The following is a 22,749-nucleotide window of genomic DNA, read 5'->3' as shown; positions in this document are numbered from 1 at the left end:
CAGCCACTGTTCAGATGGTTGTTCACATCATCATTCCTACAGATAGGGAAACTTGCCAAGGGGGCTAGTGATACAATAATTACTGGGTTAGACAAAACTACAAAGTTTATTTATGTTATTCCCGATTTCTCTTTCTATTCCTTTTTCAGTTTTTACGTACTAATATTATCCCTGTGTGACCAGTGCTTCAGTTGCTATTACAGATAGTAAAACATTTGATAGTCATTCATTCTAAACTGCTAAGTAATTATCTTATGCTAGAAGTACTTCTTTTTAAAAAGAGAAACTCAGATAAAACAAAGAAATAAATTTCTAACTGTAGATATTAAAGCATCCACTGGGGATAGTTTAGGGATATTGATTGAAATCTCAGCCCTTCAAAATGCATCATATGGGCAGCTCCTGTGTATAAAACTAACCTAGTCACAGACACTATGTAGACTATAAGGAGATAGTAATTAGCAATTATTATCAAAAAGCCACTTTTACCTGTTACTTTAATTCAAAATCAAAATATTAGAGGAAAAGGAGTAAGGTAGTCTAATCTGGTAAGTGTAGTTCTCCTACCTCAAATATCTTTTTAGAAGCCAAGAAGGGGCTTGTCCAGGTATTTTTGCTAAAAAAGAGAGTATACCACAACATTTCTGATCTTAGATTTTAAAGTTAACAAAACTTAATTTTTTACTTTTTTGCAAATTACTTCATTGATATATTTATCTTCAATTAATCTGCCATTGTCTCATTCAGACATATGAAATATATTAGTGCATATTTCCTCTGGAAGCCTTTAAGTTAAACTGTTGCAAGAGACTAGCAAACAGCAGAAATACCCATCCAATAATTGTCAAACAATTCAAGAACTGAGTTCTGCATATTAGTCACTATGAAGGACATCTATATGTATGTAGACTAACTTTTTAGAAAGCCAACTCAGGATCCAGCTATACCAGAACAAAAAATTAGTACAATATGTAATAAATACTCCTATACATGTGTATTATTATAAAATAAAATTACACTAGGTATTTATTTACAACTATATATAATTCTGTATTATTTGCTTCTTGTTAATGCTATTAAGAAAAGCAACAGTAGGACTAGTTAACAGTGGCCATTAGTAATAATTAATAGAATTAATTAACTAAATAGGATGTGTCAGAATAATAATAATACGTTTTTCCTCTGATACAAATTTTAACTCTCTTGAATATTTACATTTTGTAGGCCATATTATTATGTCTTCTTACGATACATAAATTAAGACCTTTTAAAAGTTGAATGTAAGTACAATGAAGCTAATTAAATAGATACTACTTATAATTAATAAAAATTGATGACATGTTTATGTCCCATGATAAAGTAGGATATTTTTGCTCTTTTTTCCTCTTCTTTTTTTTTTTTTTCTTTTTTTTAATTGAAGTACAGTTGATTTAAAATGTTGTGTTAGTTTCTGGTGTACAGCTTAGTGATTCAATTCTCTCTCTCTCTCTCTCTCTATATATAAAGAATATGTATGTATATATATTCCTTTTCATATTCTTTTTCCTTATAGGTTATTACAAGCTATTTAATATAGTTCCCTTTGCTGATATTTTTGTTCTTTGTGTGTCCTTTTCCCATAATACTTCTTTGAACTGCGTGTAGCCTTCAGGATATCCTTTTATGTAAAACTGAATACATTCAAAGTCAAGGTCTCTGACTTGAGGTCTGCTCTTATGAAGCCCACATTACACTGATACCTAGTGGCAGGCCAATGAAATAACATCAAGTTAGACATTCTGTCAACAAAGGAATCTGAGCATAGAACAGGACTTTACTTATTAGCAATAGCAGGTTTCTAGACTTGTAAGGAATTAGTTTCCAGATTTCTAGAAATGTCCATCCACTTTATATCTACAGGCTTGTTTTAGTAGACTGGCTTTTGGGCTTTTGGCTCTTTGCATCTTTAAATTCATCATGTAGAGTTCTCCATGTTTAAAGTGTCCATTGTTTTTAGCTACTCTGAAGCACACTGGATGTCCTCGTAAGTTAAACTTCTCTTTCTTAAGGGACAAGTTTTAAGACAAGAGGTAATTTGAACTTAAACTGAAGGTGGATTTCAAGTAAATTACCATTTTTAGTGCTGATTAACTTGGCTGCCCTTTCTGGTGACATATTTTTGATTTGTGAGTCAGTCTTATTTCCCCGTAAATGTCATTTTATTCACCGTATGAGTTTATAACCTACACATAATATCAAACAGCTCAGGCACAGTTAGTTCATCCTTTTCTATGCTCCTTATGACCTCTTCAAAGATCATCAAATAGATTTACAGGAACAGCATTTGGATTTACTGTAGTCCTTTCCTCTATTCCCATCTTCAGACTATTTGCAAATTAGAGAGGGTCATTCTTGTCCTATATTTGAAAATGTGATTTAGTGTCTTTTCTATGGCTGCCAACATCATGATAGCCACCTTGTAGGCACAGGTCTAAGGAAACTACCTTCTTTCATTTCTGTAAAGTCAAAAATATCATTAAATTCTTCTGCATGTTTTGAGGAAACTAAAATGTGACCAAAAATTCGTTATGAAAGCCTCATCACAAGATAGCAGATCAGTCTTTTTTAAAGTACAACATGTGCAAGACATTTAGGAGGTCAGATCTTTTTATTTCCTTGGTAAAAAGCTGATAGACTGAAACGAAATTTGCCAAAATATACATTTTATATTTTCACTGTCAGCCAACCATGCAGATAGATGAGCAAAGTCTCGTTTGTATTTGGACAACATATTAACTATATTTGGTTTTATTTTTCTGGTGGTTTCATTAAAATCTTCATAGAAATCAAGATTCTTTAAACCCCATTTTTCAAATTAAAATATCTAAGAGCCAGAGGAAATGTTTTTTTGATTCAATGAATCATGTGTTACACTGTGGCAAACAGTACTGTTGGTAAGACCTGACCAAATGAGCTTTACACTATCAGAGGCCAACACATCTGTCATCAAAATTTCCCCTTTGGTTGACCCATGGGACATTTTTAATATCTTTGCAGAGTTGTGCAACGATCACCACAATCTGATTTGAGAACATTTTCATCACCCCCCAAAGAAACCCCATACCAATAGTGACTGCTAGTAGGTAGTCACTCCCTGTTTCTGACCCCAACCTTCAGCCCCTGGCAACCACTAATGTACTTTCTATTATATGATTTGCCAATTCTGGGTATTTCATATAAGTGGAATCAACAATATGCAGCCTCTTATGTCTGCCTTCCTTCACTCAGTGTGTTTCCAGTGTTTATCTGTGTTGTAGCCATGTATCAGTGCTTTATTCCTTTTTTCAATTAAATATTTCATTATATGCACATACTGTTTTATCCATTAATGTCTAGTTGATAGACACTGGTTTCTACCTTTTGCTATAATCAAGTGTTGCTAAGAACACTCACATGCAAATGTTTTCACTTCTCTTGGGTACACACCTAGGAGTGGAATTGATGGGTTATTTGGCAACTCAGTTTTCAAAGTGGCTACACCATTTTACATTCCCATAACAATGTATGAGGGTTCCAAATTCTACATATGCTTGCCAAGACTTACTATCTTTTTGATTATAGTCATCCTAGGGGGTGTTTTTTCCCCTTCCTCCTGGTGTCTCAATTATGTGTATGTTACATCTTTTGAACTTGTCCCACAGACCTTTTGATGTTCCATTCTGTTTGTTTTTCATTCTTGTTCCTCTTTGCATATCAGTTTGGGAGGTTTCTGCTTACCTGTCTTAAAGCTCACTGATTCTTTCCTTGACCATTTCCTGTCTACTGATGAGCCCATCAGAGGTATTCTTCATTTCTGTTAGTGTTTATGCTTTTTAGCCTTTTCTCTTGATTCTTTCTTAGATCTTTCCATATCTTCATTATATTACCCATGTTACTTACTTTTTCCATTAGAGCCCATAACATACTAATCATAGTTATTTTAAATTCCATGTCTGGTAATTCTAAAGTCTGTGTCATACTGGGGTCTAGTTCTGATGCTTGCTTTATCTAATTAGACTGTGTTCTTTCTTGTCTTCTATAATACCTTATAATTTTTTTTGTTGGAAACTGGACAGTGGGTAATAGAAACTGAGAATAGACATTAGTATGGGATTTTATGTTAGTCTGACAGGGAGCTGGACTCTGTGTGTGTGTTTAATGCTTACTTGCTCCATATTTTTATTCACCAAGTGTTAGCTGTAAATGCTGGTGTCAGATGCTTGGAATTCCTACAATAGCCTTGTTTTTGTCTCTCCTGTTGTCTTTGGGACGCCCTAAGAGCTACTTATCAGGTAGAACGTGTGTCTTGCTTGCAGCTCTTTCAGCTATAAACCATTGTTACTATACTGGAGTCATGTTGGTGTGGTGATAAGTTATGGGGGAAAGGGAACATTCTATAATCTTATTATTAAATCTTAGTCTTTTAGTGGGTCTGTGTCCCTGGGCTGTGACCTTAACAAGCATTTCTTAGCTTTTCTTCCCCCTACCCTTCAGTGAGATAGGAAGGCTAGAGAGGGCTGGCTCTGGCAGGGGAAGAGTAAGCACTGCAAAATCTATCCAGAATATTCTCCGTAACAAAGGTGTACTCTCCAAATCCAGCCCATTACATGTTGGAACTAAAACCAGAAGTCTCCTTACTGTGTTTACATTGTGTATCTTTTAAGAGTAGTTTTAGTTCTTACATTTAGGTCTGTCACCTATTTTGAGTTAATTTTTGTGTATGATTTAAGGAATGAGTCCAAGTTCATTCTTTTGCGTGTGAATATCTAGCTGTCTCAGTACCATTTGTTGAAAAGGTAATTTTTTTCTTCATTTAATTGTCTTGGCACTTTTGTTGAAACTCAACTGACAATAAATATAAGGGTTCAATTCAAATATAAATATACTCTCAACTCTATTTCATTGATCTCTGTCTCTACTCTTACGCTAGTTCCACACTGCTACAGTTACTGCACCTTGGTAGTATGTTTTGAAATCAGGAAGTATGAGTCTTTGAACTTTGTTCTTCTTTCTCAAAACTGTCTTGGTTACTTTGGGTCTTTACATTTCCATCCGCATTTTGGTTCAGCTTGTTCATTTCTGTTTTGGCTGAGATTTTGATAGGACTGTATTGAATCTGTGTGTCAATTTGTGAACATGGGGGAATCTTTCCATTTATTTTAATCTTCTTTTACATACTTCAATGGTGTTTTGTAGTTTTCAGTGAACAAGTCTTATACTGCTTTTATTAAATTTATTCCTAAGTATTTTATTCTTTTTGATTCTTTGCAAATGGAATAGTTTTCTTAATTTCATTTTTAGAGTGTTTATTGCTAGTATCAGAAATACAATTGCTTTTAGTAACAGATTTATTGAGATCTAATTCACATATAGTTCACCCATTACAATTGATTTTTGCATGTTGGTGTTCTATCTTGCAACCTTGCTGAACTCATTTATTAGCTCTAGTAGGTTTCTTGTGTGTGTATATTCCTTGGGATTTTCTATATATAAGAGCATGTGTTCTGCAGCTAGAGTTTTACTTCTTTCCAGTCTGGATGCCTTGTATTTATTCTTCTTGTTAAATTGCCCCGACTAAACCTCCGTTATGATGTTGAGTAGAAATATTGAGAGCAGACATCCCTGTCTTGGTCTTGATCTTAGAGGAAAAGCATTCTGTCTGGCACCATCAACTGTGATATTAGTTGTGGGATTTTTGTAGATGGCCTTCATCAGGTTGAGGAACATCCCATCTATTCCTAGTTTGTGGAGTATTTTTTAAAATCTTGAAAGGATGTTAGATTTTGCCAGACACTATTCCTGCATCTATTCAGATGATCATGTGCATTTTGTTCTTTATTCTATTAATATGTATATTATGTTGTTTAATTTTCATATGTTAAATAAACTTTGCATTTCTGGGATAAATCCTACTTGGTCATTGTATACAATCCTTTTTATATGTTGCTGGGTTCAGTTTGCTAGTATTTTGTCTTACTTTTTGTCTTAATTCTTAACAGATTCAGATGGTAAAGAGAAAATGCTATTTATTTGGAACCCTAACAGTTATTTTTGAGAAATCTTCTCTGATACTCCCGTACCCCCAAACAACTCCTATATATCATAGCATATCATAGTAAGCAGCATTTTCTCCATTATATTTCTATTTCTGTTTGTTTGTCTCTCTCTCTCTGCTTCTTGAGAACAGACTATATTTGATTTTCTATTGTATGCCAGTATTTAGCACAGTCATTGACTAGTATAACTTGAGACCTCTGGGAAACAGATAAACATCAGATTTTCAGATTTTTAAAAGAACTTGAACAAAGATGGAAAGGAGATTATGTAACAAAGGATGATTATAAGAGAGTCACTGAGACATAGGAGAATAGTATCAGGAAGGGTAAAATATCAAGTGAACTAAGATATGAAGAAATATTGACAACAAGAAGTAAATTTTACTTAGCTATATTCAGAATAAAAATATATCAAATAATGTTAATTTGTCCTGCTGGGATTTTTTTAAAAAATGCTGATGGATGACAAGGAGCAGAATCCCTCAGCTCTTATGTTGCTTCTGTCTTTTCTATCAAATAGTTTTCTTCTGGTTACACACGGGAGAATAAATATTGGTTAAGAAATGACAGAAGTCAGAATGAGTTATCTTCAGTGCCAGACATATATCTCCAGTAAGAAAAGAATTTACATAATGGATCACAAAACCATTGACACTAATCTTTTAAGAATTCAAGGAAGTGACTCTTCTCCTTGCTAAATGCCTAACTTGTCAGTTAAGACTTTATCATCATTATGATCATAATTTAAGGATCAGTTCCTTCAAGAACACGTACCCTGAGATTTCCAGGCTGGATTACATCCCCTTCTCTGAGCAACCAGAACAATTTGTGCATATCATTATCACTCAATCTCTTATTGTAATGAACTGTATGAGTCTTACTACACTTTGATACCTACTTAAATGATGAGTAGCTAATGTAGTTGAGAGGGAGAATTATGTTTCAGGCAGAGAAGACAGCATGAGCAAGAAAGTGAGAAGACTGATGTTTTTTGAGGGCTACAAGAAGAATTGTACAGGAAAAGGCAGAGAATGGCAAGAGATAAAATTGGAGAGGTAGTTAGGGGCCAGTTCTTTGGGAGTCTTGTACATCATGTTAGGGAACTTGGTTTCTCTGTTGCAGTAGTGGTTGTCAAAAAAAATTTTTTTTTTAAGATAACAGACCATTATTGAAAGAAAAACTGTACAGGGAAGCTATTCAGGATGAATAAATGTTGGATGGTCTAGGTCCCAAGTGTTTGGCATCCCACCAGCTCTCCCTATAGCTCCCAGTGTGGTGAGTTGAAAAGTGTAGTCTGCAGATCACCAACATCAGAAGTATCTATGGTATCTTATAAAAATGCAGATTTTGCGGTTGACAAACATGAACTCAAAATCTGAAGCTGAGGTTATCATAAGCTCTCCAGATAATTCTAAAAATTTAAAACCGGACATTCTGTAAGTCAACTGGCCCATAGTCTTCAAAAATGCCAGTGCTGTGAATGACAAAGAAAGGCTGAGCAGCTGAAGGGATATGGCAATTAAATGCAACTCATGAACCTGAATCATCAGGGAGAAGTTTTGCTCTAAAGGACATTAGTGGTACATCTGGCAAAATTTAAGTACAGTATGTTAGAAAATAGTTTTGTATCAAAGTTGAATTTGCTGATTTTAATGTAAGGAAATGTTCTTGTTCTTGGAAAATATATGCTGAAGTTTAGGGATAAAGCACGATGTCTACAAAAAAAAAAGGATTGGGGAAAAATATACCTACATAGGTAGGAAGGTAAATAGGTATAGTTCTTTGTACTATTCTTGAAGTTATTTCAAAATTAAAAGTTAAAAAAAATTTAAAAGAGAAGGCCTAAAACAAATTTAAGTCTCAGGTCTGTACCAACTTCAACCACTGATGGAAAAGTGGGAATTACTGAAAGTCTTTAGGTAGTGGTATAACATAATCAGACTTGTGTTTTTGATAAATTGCTTTTATAGTAGTATGAAAGGTGGAATTAGGATTACAGTACTGGTGGCAAGGAGACCAATTAGAAATCAAATTGCTTCTGCTTAATAGGTGGTAAGAGTCTGAAAAGAATGATGGTAGTTAAGGTGGAGAAAAAAGGGACTGTGAGGTAAAATCAGCTGGATTCAGTGGCTGGCTGAATATGAGGGTGGAAGTGAAAGAAGAAAAAAGATAACTATCAGGTTTCTAGCTTGGTTGCTTATGTAGACAGTAACACCAAAGTTATAGTGAATGCAGAAAGGCCAGTATTTAGTGTGGGATTAGCAGAATTTTAATGTGGATATGTGGGACATCTACGTGAAGATATATAGCAGACAGTTAAATATAAGAGGCTGACACTTTGACAAAAGGTCAGATGTATGTATGGATATGTATTTATATATGTATACACACACGTGTACATGGCACAACAATAGGACATAATTGAGATCAAGAGTTCATGAAAGGCTGAATCTAAGACTTAGTTTAACTAACAGGAATAAATTTAAAGCTCACTATACTGAACCAAAATACCAAACCAAAACTGAAGAAGTAGGGAATGGAGGAGACATAAGTTAGCAGTGCCACTATGAAAATAAAGCTTTATAGGTTTAAGTATATATAAATCCAGTACGTCAATATTTTAGGATAATTTTCAAAAGAATATATGTAATCTTAGACTGCATTAATGGAAATCTAGTAACTAAAAAGAAACAAATGAGAATGATGATTTATTGTACATAGTCAGCCCTCAATATCTGCAGGTTCCACATCTGTGGATTCAACCAGCTATGGATCAAAAATATTTGGAAAAAAATTCCAGAAAGTTCCAAAAAGCAAAACTTGAATTTGCTGTGCACTAGCAACTATTTACATAGCATTTACATTGTATTAGGTATTATAAGTAATCTAGAGATGATTTAAAATATACTGAAGGATGTGAATAGGTTATATGCAAACTACATCATTTTATATAAAGGACTTGAGCATCCTCAGATTTTGTTTTCTGTGGGGTTTCTGGGACCAGTTCCCCACAGACACCAAGAGATGGCTATCCTAAATAGATGATATTTTTAGTACTGTGTTCAGTTTCATTCAAGCTTGAATACTGACAGAAAAGAGTAAAAAGAGTAAAATATTATAGTAAAGGGCCTTAAATCATATTATGGATGGTTGAAAGAAATGGAAGGAATGTTTCAGGGAAATAAATGATAACTTTTAAAAATACGATCTGTCATGTGGAAGAGGTATTAAATTTGTTCTTATTATTTCAAGGAGAATTAGGGAAAATGAGTCAGTCAGAATGTTTGCCTTTAAGGTTTCTTCACTCTTTTTTGTTTTGTGTTACTAAAGAGGTAAAAAAAATTTACAGGGACATATGCTTTTAACTCAGCATAAAAAGAACATTGCTCCCTAGCAGTGGAATGAACGGACCGCAATTTGGTAAACTACGTGTCACTAAGCATAGTCAACCAGAGGTTGGATGAGCCTGGCTCCTGTCGTAAGGAGGAGATGAGAGTAGAGTACTCTCTCTGCGTTAAGATTCAGTGAGATGGGAGTGAAAAGATGAGACACTGAGGTGAATTTTTTTTTTCTGATCGGGTAAAATTATAAGAAATCAAATTGACATACAATGAAGTTCTACTTTCTTCTCTTACATATTTCTAGAGTTAGAGAGAAAAATAAAAATTTGAGATTCAGAATTTCTGGGAAGGTGAATTTTTTCCTTGGCTATCCAATTTGAAGATAATCTTCTAGTTTCTTATGAGTGTGAATCTTGATCAGATACATATTACTAAATAGTTCACATCCAGATGATAGATGGCCATTCATTACTGTCTATATTCCAATATTACAACTCTTGATTAGGGAACTGTCTTCTGAAATAATTAAATATACAATCATCTGATACATTTGGTCTTATGTCTAGAAAAGATGGTAAAAGTTCATTAGTAGCACAAAAATAGTTCACTGCCTTACATTTCATATTTTTATCTTTTTCTCAATGAAAACTGCTGGCAGATAATATCAAAATAGTAGCCTAGCTCAATGAAATTAATACAAACAGTTCTCAAATCTTACGAATTTTTGTTGCATTTTTGCTATTTATAGTAAAGTCTAAAAATATTCCAACTCTTTGTGTCAGCAATTCCTTTCTAGGAATCTATTATAAATAAATAATTAAGCATATACACAAATAGGGAGTTAAAAGGTCTTCATTGTTGTTTATAATAGAAAAAAGTGAACAAAATAAAAATTTAATAAGGGGGTGGCTAAATAAACTAAGGTTCACTAATACAATGGAATACTTTGCCACCATTTATTAACATGTAAAGAAATCAATAACATACTGTAATTTCAAATAGAAACATAGGTTGCAAAAGTCTGAAGATTCTGTGATTAATATGGCATACATGTATGTAGAAAGAAGTCTTAAATATTCTAAAATGTGTTCTTTATTTTTGACATTAAATTTAACAGAGGAATATATAAGAATTACATATAGAAACTTACTGCTTGGCTGATCACTGTAAGAAAGAATAACTTACGGTTCAAGTGATTTAACCATCTTAATTATAAAATTCTCTCCTTGGTGTGGTTCATACCTCCATTTCTATTTTTAATTAGCCTGCTATATCATAAACTAAGTGTATATATATTTATGTATAATTTTAATTATGTAACCTGAAATCCTTTTTGAAAATACATGTGGTATAAATGCATACAAAAATACATCTACACATAAAATTAAAGAATTATTTTAGAAAAAATTAAAATGTTTAAATTATATGAATATGTTCAAAGGACCTCACATGAACATAATGAGATTAAAAATTAAGAAAAAAACCCAGAAATGTTAGAGTCAGAAATTTATATTAGACTTATCAGATTCCTGTAGAAGCATATGAATAGTCCAAAATTTAATTTCTCTCCTGAGCGCATCCTTTATTAAGTTATGAAACAAAAGGACCAAGATGGCTTTTAAAACATAAAATCCCTATATTCTGTTCTGAGAAGAAAAACCTTTCAAATCAGGTTATCTCTCAAGTACGTGGACCACTCAACCCAGCCCTCCCATGTAACTGACCTCTCCTTTCTCTGTGCTCCCTGGGGACCCCGTACAGACTTCTGCATTTCACCTGTAACACTGCACTTGCTTACTTGTCTGTCTCCACTTATTAAAAGATGAACTCATGAGGGTAAGAAATGATCCAGTACACTTCTTAATATCCCTAGCACAAGGCACAGTGATAGCCTCAAAGCTGTAGTACAAAAAAGTGTTTGTTGAGGAAATGAATTGTTTTGAGTGGGTAGACAGAATATTACCTTCCACATCAGCATTTGATTCTTTGTGTCTTTGAACTAAATGTCCTTTATCACAAACCTAATGGAACACAGAACCAGAGGGAAAACAATAGTATATTATAAACATGAAAATGAGATGTTTCCTATATGATTTAAGGTATAGTAATTTTCAACATTTCTCATTTTATCCTCATAGATTTAGAATGGACAAAAATAATCTTTTAAATCAGAACCTTCTAACATCTTTCACATTACTTTTCTTCTACAGCAGTGATAGAAGAAAATACTAATACTATATTTTGGCATTAAAGGGAGTTCAATTTATTTCATATAAAACTTATGATGAGAAAAAGACAAAATAGTGTATGCTTATAACATCATTTACTTAATGAGAAGAATAAAGATGTAGGAAGGTAAGTGTGAAATGAGTGAAAACATATAAAATTGTATGAAAATGTATAAGTGATTATAAAACTGCTTATATAGGAAAGGTGAAAAATATTTTCTTCTGGCCTGTAAAAAGATTGAGTAAGAAATATCATACATATGACATTGCTGTCTGTATTCAAAGGAGGTACCTTGTCAATATGACCCAGTTGGACTAAAAGAGACACAAAACAACTATAGAGAATTGTGACTGCTAGTCTTGAGTAGTATAAAAATCACTATGTGATCATGAAGACATTTTAAATGCTTCCAGACTTTTGCTTCTGCATCTGTGCTATGTGGATATTATTAAGAATTTTCCAACAGGGCCTGAGAAAAGACATGAAAATGTTTTTGCCAAGATGTAATGCATATCAACTAATGATAAAAAGTGGACTATGAAATAGAGTTAAAAGCTAAAATCCTCTTCTTTGTAGATAAAATTGAATGGCAGTAATTTTTTGACATATTTAGCATGAAAATGGGAGGAAGATATAAAAATAAAAAGATTACTGAAGGGAGAGAGAAAAGGAAATACTCTAGAAAAATTATATGAAATTAAAAGTAGCAATATTATATAATCACTATAAAGAATTTGGAGAGATGGGATGAAATTAGACTGAAGAAAATTCACTTGTAATAAGATTCAATTTGAACTTTTTTTTTTAATTGAAGTATAGTCAATTTACAATTGTGTCATGTCACAGTTGAAATTGTGTCAATTTCTGGTGTACAGCTTAATGTTTCAGTCATACATATACATACATATATTCCTTTTCATATTTTTTCATTATAGGTTACAAGATACTGAATATAGTTCCCTGTGCTATACAGTAGAAACTTGCTGTTTATCTATTTTATATATAGTAGTTAGTGTCTGCAAATCTTGAACTCCCAATGTATCCTTCTCTCCTCATCCCTTTTCCCCTGGTAACCTTGTTTGTTTTCTGTGTCTGAGTCTGTTTCTGTTTTGTAAATAAGTTCTTTTTCTTTTTGGATTCCACCTATGACTAATATCATATGGTATTTTCCTTTCTCTTTCTGGTTTACTTCACTTAGTATGACAATATCCAGGTCCATTGATGTTGCTGTAAATGGCATTATTTTATTCTTTTTTATGGCTGAGTAGTAGTCCACTGTATACATATACCACAATTTCTTTATCCAGTCATCTGTCGATGGACATTTAGGTTGTTTCCATGTCTTAGCTATTGTAAATAGTGCTGCTATGAACATTGGGGTGCATGTATCTTTTCAAATTAGGGTCCCCTCTGGATATATGCCCAGGAGTGGGCTTGCTGGATCATATGGTAAGTCTATTTTTAGTTTTTTTGAGGAATTTCCACACTGTTTTCCATAATGGCTGCACCAAACTACATTCCCACGAAGAGTGTAGGAGGATTCCGTTTTCTGCACAGCCTCTCCAGCATTTATTGTTTGTGGACTTTTTAATGATGGCCATTCTGACTGGTGTGAAGTGATACCTCATTGTAGTTTTAATTTGCATTTCTCTGAAATAGCGATATTGAGCATTTTTTCATGTGCCTATTGGCTATTTATGTCTTCACTGGAGAAGTGCTTGTTTAGGTCTTCTGCCCATTTTTGGATTGGGTTGTTTGTTTTTGTTATTAAGTTGTATGAGTTGTTTATATATTCTGGAAATTAAGCCTCTGTCAGTCACATCATTTACAAATATTTTCTCCCATTCCATAGGTTGTCTTTTTGTTTTACTTATGGTTTCCTTTGTTATGCAAAAGCTTGTAAGTTTAATTAGGTCCCATTTGTTTATTTTTGCTTTCTTTCTATTGCCTGGGTAGACTGCTCTAGGAAAACATGGCTAAGATTTATGTCAGAAATGTTTTCCCTATGTTTCCTTTTAGGAAGTTTATAGTGCCTTAAGTCTTTAAGCTATTTTGAGTTTATTTTTGTGTAGGGTATGAGGGAGTGTTCTATCTTCATTGATTTAGATGTGGCTGTCCACTTTTCCCAACACCACTTGCTGAAGAGACTGTCTTTTCTCCATTGTATATTCTTGCCTCCTTTGTCAAAGATCAATTGACTGTAAGTCTGAGTTTATTTCTGGGCTTTCCATTCTGTTCCATTGATCCATATATCTGTTTTTGTGCCAGTACCACCCTGTTTTGATTACTGTAGCTCTCCGTATTGTCTGAAGTCTGGGAGGGTTACTCCTCCAGCTTCCTTCTTTTTCTTCAGTATTGCTTTGGCAATTCTGGGTCTTTTTTGATTCCATATAAATTTTAGGATTATCTGTTCTAGTTCTGTGAAAAATGTCCTGGGTAATTTGATAGGGATTGCAATCTGTAGATTGATTTGGGTTCGATGAACTCTTAATGTCATTTTTATCCCTTTTCCTTTGATTGAAATAGTGCTGTGCACCATAATAAACTATTACATTTTTCTCATAGAAAATCACCAGGCCAATGTTCTTATAAAGTAATCTATACATTCTAACCATAGTAACCTATAATTATTTGTTTTTGCTTAAAGTCTTCAAAATTAATTACTCAGAGTATCCTGATAGGAAGTAAAGTTAACTAAAATTCTTTAATATTAGTTTAGGGATATATTGATATCTTAACAATCATTTAGAGTAAGAACAGGACTTTAAGTTGACCTCAGGTATCAACCTCAGTTAAGATGACACTGGGTGCATATATGTTAACAAGTGTAATACCCTCTTCTTGTATTGCTCCGTTTATCATTATATAATGTCCTTTGCTTTAAAGCCTGTTTTGTCTGATATGAGTATTGCTCCTCCCGCGTTCTTGCCATTTCCATTTGCATGAAATATTCTTTTCCATCCCCTCACTTTCAATCTGTGTGTCTTTCACCTTAAAGCGAGTCTTTTGTAAGCAGCATATTGTACATTTTTTGTTTTCTTATCCAATTTGCCACTGTGTCTTCTAATGGGAGCATTTAGTCCATTGGCATTTAAAGTAATGATTGCTAGGTATGTGTTTGTTGCCTTTTAAACCTTGTTTTCCAGTTGATTTAGTATTTCTTCTCTGTTCATTTCTTCTTTTGTTTTTCCTTTTTGTGCTTTGATGGTTTTCTTTTGTATTGTGCTTGAGTTCCTTTCTTTTTTTTTTTTTAATGAATCCATTGTATGTTTTTGATTTGTGGTTACCCTGGTTTTCAAGTATGTTAACCCATAACTATATCTACTTACTTTAAAACTGATAGTCATACAAGTTCAAACACATTCTAAAAGATCTATATTTTTATACTACCTTCTCCTATATTTTGTGATTTTTTTTGATGTCCTATTTTCACATCTTCCTGCTTATCCTTTTACTGTTAATTTTAGTTATAATCACTTTTACAAATTTTTGATTGTTTAATCTATGTACTGGCTTATTTCAGGGATCTTCAGTCCTTATATATTTGCCTCTCCTACTGTGATTTTCCCTTTCCTATAGATACCTCTCTAAGAGACCTTTTCTATTTAGAGACCTTTCAATATTTCTTTTTTCAATATTGCTGTCATCTTTTAGCTTTTGCTTGTCTGAGAAATTCCTTCTCCTTCTATTCTGAATGATCATTTTGCTGGGCAGAGTGTCCCAGGATGCAGGGATACTTTTAGGACTTTGATATATCATGTCACTCCCTTCTGGCATACAAAGTTTCTGCAGAGAAATCAGCTGGTAGCCTTATGGGGGTTCCCTTGTAACTGACTGTTTTTCTCTTGCTGCCTTTAGAATCCGCTCTTTTTTGCCATTTTAATTATGCTATGTCTTGGTGTGGGTCTGTCTGGGTTTATCTTGTTTGGGACCCTCTGTGCTTCCTATACCTGGATATCTGTTTCCTTCTTTAGATTTCAGGAAGTTTTCAGCCATAATTTCTTCAAATACATTTTTGATCCCCTTTTCTCTCTTGTTTCCACTTGGAACCCCTTTTATGTGTAGGTTGGCACGCTTCATATTATCCCATAGATCATTTGTCTTTCTGTCTGCTATTCATTGCTTCTAGAATGGTTTATATCTGGGCAACTAAGTTGTCTGATTTTGACTGGTTCCTCTTTATAGTTTCTAGTTCCTTGTTACAGTGATTTGCATTTCTATCAATAGTTCTTCCTAATTCCTTAAGCATTTTTTATTGAGATCTGTTTCATTATGTGTTCTTTCAGGGGATTTTTCTTATTCTTTTAATTTGGACTAGTTCCTCTGCTTTTTCATTTTACCTTCTCTGTCTCTAAATTTAGGACAGTCTTGAAGGGCTATTTTTATGTGGGAGCATCCCTGTGTAGGGTGTATGTCCAATATTTTTGATGTGAGGGCTGTTTTGGGGATGCCAGCCATGTCTTTCCTCAGAGTATGCTGGCCATTATCCCCTTGATAGGGGGTGTGATTAACGTTGTGGTGTCCAGAGCTTGTGCTAGATGTTGAGTGGGGCCTCTTCTTTGCTCTGTGACTGTTACAGCCCTGTTGGGGTGAGGTATGCTCTAGCTGTTGGAGTAGAAGCCCCGAGGGTTAAGTTCAATAAGCCTCTGTTGCTCTTAAGTGCATGCTCTGTCCCAAAGGAGGTGAGTGCTAAAGCAGGTGAGGCCTGTATGGTCACAGCAAACCTACGTGCCACTAGTGTGTGGACAGTGGGCTCTGAGCTTCAGCTCTGACCACACCCCAGGCCCTTTGGGCTGTCTCTGTGCAGCTTGACCGAATCCACTCCCTGGGAACATTCCCCCACCAATCCTGGCCTGGTGAGATTTGGTGCCTATCTGGCTGTGTCTACTAGCAGCTCTGCCCAGTGCATGTTTCATTCTGGGAAGTGTGGTAAAGTGGCAGCTGTCAGCCTTGGTCTCTCTCTGCCTTGACTGCTAGCAAGCCAGCACATGCACACTCCTTTGAGCCAAGTCCAGGCCCCTCCAGCAGACAAGGGGGGAGTCCCAGGGTGAGAGCTTGCCCGTGTGGACCCTCCCTCCTTCACAGATACCTCCCAGAAGAGCCTCCAGCCCTGATGCCTTTTCCCCCCATCCTACTCAGTTTCATGGGGATCATTTTTGCAGCTTTGGTTGCATAGGAGATCTTCTGCCAGTTTCCAGTTGGCTTTCGGTAAGAATTGCTCCCCATGCAGATGTATTTTTGATGTGTTTGTGCTTGGAGGTGAGCTCCATGTCCTTTACTCTACCATCTAGATCCAACTCCACAAAATTTCCAATGTCAGTGCCTGTGGAGCTGGGGGTGGGGACAATGGCACTCTTCTCTCAATGTTACTACAATTTGGGAGCTACGATGTAGGTGGGAAGAGGGCAGTAGTCTCAGGTGTTCTCCATCTGCCTCTTCTATTGTGGAACCCCCATTTTACAGGCCAAGACAGGGGCGATTCGGGCCAAAATATTTTCAGTGATGTAGCACTCAAAGTAGAGCCTTATTTCAAGAATGGGGTCTGGGTAGAAAGAGGGAGCCCCGACTTCTTGGCTGCACTTAAGCTGAAACTTAGCTTCAACAACAGGCAGCTGGAGGCAGGATAAGGAATACTAAGGCCCTGCTGTCCTGGGAAGATAGCCCTCTGACTGGTTTCTGTGGGGAGAGGGGACCTTGTGTTGTTGGCTGCACTCTTAGTTGCATTGAGCTGGGAGGCAGGAGGGAGATCTGCTTCAAATACCATAGGCTCTCACTGATTTTTTTGGTCATTTTTTTTAAACCAAATTTTAGTATATTTTCATGAATAGGTATTTTTTCATTTGCTGTATGCCCTTAGGGCCATTTCCAAAAACTTATATTTTAAAATAATTTTCACCAGTTTTTGCTGGTGAGTGGGTTTGCAGAGCTCCTCATGCTGTCATGCTGGAAGGCAATCTCTCAGCACAATCTATTTTATACTCTTGTATTCCCATTAACTTTTATAAGTTTTAATTTTTTTCTTGCTACCAGGTAAGGTAAATAATAGTGAAATTTAAAGATAGCACCTTAATAAGACCTACTTCTCATCTGTTAAGGTTCTTTTATGTTTTTATAAACAGTAAATAATATGAGCAAAATTATAATCATTAACATTGCCTGGGGGAAAAATCAGGGTATTAGAGGAAATAACTTGCCATTTTCTTGTTTTTTTCCCAACAACTTTTAACAACCGTATCTTTGAATATTTACCTCTTGCTCTTCTTCTCTGCTGTTTTGATGGCTTTCTACAGTAGAATTTCTTTCCTTCTTTGTTTTCAGATGTTTTTTCTTGTTTTTTATCTGGGTAAGAGAATCATATTTAAAATCAGTACTTAGTCAACACATCAAAGACAGTATATATGCAGACAAAGAAGTAACTTGAGACTTCCACTTCTAGGAAGATGAAGTATTTTTCCTATTCTCCCCACCAAGTATGACTAAAGACCCTGGGTATTATATACAATATAAACACAAGAGGCTTTAAAAGATGAAAAGAAGAAGGGAGACTGGTGAGGGACTTCAGGAACAGATGAGCAGAATGATGGTGAGTAGTTTCCTGTGTTTTCTTTTTGCCTCATATATCCCAGCCTTCGAGCTAGAGAAGCCAGCAGCAAAGAAATGCCAATGAGTGAAGAAATAATGCCTGAAAACTCCCTAAATTTGATGGAAGACATGAAGGTAAACATCAAAGAATCTCAATTGAATTCCAAGTAAGATGAAATAAAAAACACACCAAGACACAGAATCAGACTTTCAAAGACAAAGGGAGGGTCTTGAAAGCAGTAAGAGAGAAGCAAATTGTTATATGCAAGGGGTCCTCAATAAAATCATTACTGTATTTCTCATCAGAAACTTTGGAAGCTAGAAGACAGTGCACTGATATACTGAAAGTGCTTAAAGAAAAAACAGCAGCAGAACTGTCCTTCAAAAGTTAGGGAGAAATTAAGACATTCCCAGAAAAACAAAAGCTAAGGGAGTTCATGACCACTTGACATGCCCTGCAAGAAATGCTCAAGGGAGTTCTGCAAGGTGAAATGAAAGGACACTAGACAGTAACTCGTAGCTATAGAGAAAAATAAGGGTCTCAATGAAGGTAAATACACGGGAAATTATAAAAGCTAGTGTTACTATAACAATAGTTTCGAACTGAACTTTTTGTTTTCTACATGATTTAAGAGACTAATACATTTAACGAAAAAAAGCAATTATTAGGGTAAAAGCTAGTACTACTGTCACTTTGGTTTATAGTCCCAAATCTTATTTTCCACATAAGTTGAGACTAATATGCTTAAAAAGAGTTACTAGTTTATGCTTTTGAGCACACAGTGTATAACTGTAATTTTGTGACACATACAATTGAAAGGGGTGGGGATGCAGCTATAAAGGAGCAGAGTTTTTGTATGTTATTGAAGTTGAGCTGGTCTAAATTCAAATTAGAGTGTTATAAATTTAGGGTATTAAATATAACCCCCACTGTTACATACATCCCAGCAAGAAAAGACCTACTGAATATACAGAAAAGGAAGTATGAAAGGAATTTAAACATTTCACCATGAAAATCAACTATACACAAAGGAAGACAGTAATGCAGGAAATGGACAAAAATACTATAAAGGCATATAGAAAACAGCACAGTAACAGAAGTCAGTCCCTTTTTTCCTTCTTTCTTTTTTTTTAAATTGAAGTATAGTTAGTTTTTACAATGTTGTATCAATTTCTGGTGTACAGCATGATAGTTCAGTCATACTTATGCATACATATATTTGTTTTCATATTTCTTCATTATAGGTTACTATAAGATATTGAATATAGTTCTCTGAGTTATACAGTAGGAACTTGTTTATCTTTTTTTTAATCTATTTTTATATATAGTAGTTAGTATCTGTAAATCTTGAACTCCTAACTTATCCCTTCCCACCCACTTCCCCCTTGGTAACCATAAGTTTGTTTTCTGTTTTGTAAGTAAGTTCATTTGTACTTTTTTCAGATTCCACATATAAGTGATATCATATGGTGTTTTTCTTTCTCTTTCTGGCTTACTTCACTTAGAATGACAAAGTCTAGGTCCATCCACATTGCAGCAAATGGCATTATTATTTTACCCTATGATCCAGCAATCCCACTCCTGGGCATATATCCAGATGGAACTTTAATTCAAAAAGATACATGCAATCCAATGTTCACAAAAGCACTATTTACAATAGCTAAGACAAGGAAACAAATGAAATGTCCATCGACAGATGACTGGATAAAGAAGATGTGGTATATTTATACAATGGAACACTACTCAGCCATAAAAAAAGAATAAAGTAAGTCTTTTTATCAGAAATTATTTTCATTGTAAATGGATTGAACTCTCCAGTCAAAAGACAGAGATTGGCAGAATGGATAAAAACACATGATCCAGCTATATGCAGTCTATAAAAGACTCAAAGAAAGACACAAAATGGTTGAAAGTGAAAGGAAGGAGACATTCCAATGCAATAGTAACCAAAAGACAGCAGAAGTGGCTATATTAGACAAAATAGACTTTAAATTTTAAAATGTTTGTCATAGGAAGCAAGTAAAGGCAATATATGTTAATCAAAGACTCAATACACCAAGAAGACATAACTGTTACAAACATTTACACACCTAATGACAGGCCAGCAAAACATATGATGCAAAAACTGATAAAATTGATGGGAGAAATAGACATTTCTACAATAATAGTAAAAGACTTCACTACTCATTTGCAATAATAGTTGGACCAACCAGACAGAACATATGTAAGGAAAATGAGGACTTAACACAGTAAACCAGCTAGATCTAATAGACATATATCAAACACCCTACCCAACAAGAACAGAATACACATGCGTCTCAAGTGCATATAGGACATTTTCCAGGATAGACCATATGTTAGGCCATAAATTAAGTCTTAGTAGATTAAAAAAGGTAGGTATCACACACAGTATCATCTTTGACCACAGTGGAATGAAGTTAGAAATAAATGGAAAACAGAAATATTAAAAAAATTGTGGAAATTATATAACACACTTCTAAACAATCAGTGGATCAAACAAGAAGTCACAAGGGAAATTAGAAAATACAGAGTTGAATGAACATAAAAACAGAACACAGAAATTTGTGGGACACAGCAAAGGTGGTGCTAAGGGGGAAATTTAAAACTATAAACATTAAAAAAACAAGAAAGATCTCAAGTCAGTACCCTAACTTTAAAACTTAAGGAACTAGAAAAAGAAGCAAAAACTAGACCCAAAGTCAGCAGAAAGAAGGAAATAATAAAGATTAGAGCAGAGATAAGTGAAATAGAAAATAGAAAAATACAGAAAATCAATGAAACCAAAAGTTGACTCTTTGAAAAGATCAACAAAGTTGACAAACCTTTACCTAACGGACCAAGAAAAAAAGAAGACTCAAATTACTAAAATCAGAAATGCAAGTGGGGATATTACTACCAATTTTACCAAAATGAAAAGGATTTTAAGAGAGTACTGTCAACAAGCATATGCCAACAAATTCGATAACCTAGAGGAAATGGACAAATTTCTAGAAACACAAAACTTACCAAGACTATCTCACAAAGAAATAGAAAATATGATAGACCTATAACTAGTTAAAGAGATTGAATCAGTAATCAAAATTTTCCCAATGGAGGGAAAAAGCCTGCATCTGGCAGTTTCACTGAATTCTACCATTTAAAGAACTAGTGCTGATCTTTCTCAAACTTTTCCCAAAAATTGAAGAGGAAGGAATACACCCTAACTCATTTCTGTAAGGTGAGATTACCCTGATACCAAAGCCAAAGACACTACAAGAAAAGAATGCTATATATAGACTGTTATCCCTTATGAACACTGATTCAAAAATCCTCAACAAAATACTAACAAACCAAATTCAGCAGCATATTAAAAGGACTGTACAGCATGACCCTGGAATGCAAGGATACTTTAACATATGAAAACTTATCAATGCAATACACTAAATCAATAGGATGAAGGAAAAAAACCACATGATCACCTCAATTGATGCAGAAAAGGCATTTGACAAAACCCAATACCCTTTCATGAAATTCAAAAATTTTAAAAACTCAACAAACTAGGCATAGAAAGAAACTACCTCAACCTAATAAAAGCCATCTAGGAAAAACCTACAGCTAACATCATACTCAATGGTGACACACTGAAAGCACCACCTCTAAGAGCAGGAACAAGGCAAGGATGTCTGCTTTCACCACTTTTATTACTTTTATTCAACATAGTATTGGAAGTTCTGGCCAAAGCAATTAAGCAAGAAGAAATAATGGAAGGCATCTAAATTGGAAAGGAAGAAGTAAAATGATCTCTTTACAGATGCTATCTTATAATTAAAAGCCCTGAAGATTCCACTAAAAACCTGTTTGAACTAATAAATTAATTCAGCAAAGTATCAGGATACAAAATCAACACACAAAACAGTTGCATTTCTATACACAAATAATGATCAGAAAAATAAATTACAAAAACAATTCCATGTACAGCATCAAAAAGAATAGAATTCCTAGGAACTAACCAAGGAGGTGAAAGAACTGTACAATGAAAATCAGAAAACATTGCTAAAAGAAATTAAAGAAGACATAAATAGAAACACATCCCTTGTTCATGGATCAGAAGACTTTAAATTATTAAAATGTCAGTACTACCCAGAGCAATCTATGGATTTAATTTTGCTTTTTGTTAGCAAAATTGCAATGACATTTTTTGCAGAAATAGAAAAATTCATTCTAAAATTCACATGGAATCTCAAGGAACCCTGAATGCCAAAATAGTCTTGAAAAAGAACAAAACTGGAGGGCTCACACTTTCTGATTTCAAAACTTACTACACAGCTACAGTAACCAAAACAGTGTGGTACTGGCATAAAGACAGACATACTGACCAACAGACTAGAATAGACAGCCCATGAATGAATCTTTGCATATACGGTCAAATGATTTTTGATAAGGGTGCCAACATATTCAATGGGGAAAAGACAGTCTTTTCAAAAGTGGTGCTGGGAAAACTGGATATCCACTGCAAAAGAAT

At 34.5% G+C, this 22,749-nt stretch overlaps 1 protein-coding gene and 1 long non-coding RNA gene across 7 annotated transcripts in view; one reads left to right on the top strand and one right to left on the bottom strand.

The window, feature by feature from the left end:
- Positions 1-19,171, top strand: part of LOC116664815 — a 40,884-nt gene extending 21,713 nt beyond the window's left edge. The window contains exon 2 of the long non-coding RNA XR_004321279.1: positions 18,271-19,171. This is a non-coding gene — a long non-coding RNA (uncharacterized LOC116664815). The remainder of the gene's footprint in view (positions 1-18,270) is intronic.
- Positions 1-22,749, bottom strand: part of AGBL3 (ATP/GTP binding protein like 3) — an 85,280-nt gene that overhangs the window by 18,377 nt on the left and 44,154 nt on the right. For 5 of the 6 annotated variants that reach the window (XM_032483377.1, XM_032483382.1, XM_032483379.1 and 2 more), the window contains 2 exons: positions 17,894-17,983; positions 11,379-11,436 (listed from right to left, as the gene is read on the bottom strand). In XM_032483377.1, coding sequence (XP_032339268.1) covers positions 11,379-11,436; positions 17,894-17,983 — 148 coding nt within the window. Of the gene's footprint in view, positions 1-9,913; positions 9,978-11,378; positions 11,437-17,893; positions 17,984-22,749 lie in introns of all 6 variants that reach the window. The other variant, XM_032483386.1, reaches the window with a different exon arrangement.

The sequence above is a fragment of the Camelus ferus genome, chromosome 7 (genome assembly GCF_009834535.1).
Source record: "Camelus ferus isolate YT-003-E chromosome 7, BCGSAC_Cfer_1.0, whole genome shotgun sequence".
In the NCBI taxonomy this organism is placed as follows: Eukaryota; Metazoa; Chordata; class Mammalia; order Artiodactyla; family Camelidae; genus Camelus; species Camelus ferus.
Note: the sequence above shows the minus strand (reverse complement) of the source record. Positions and strands in the feature narration are given on the sequence as shown.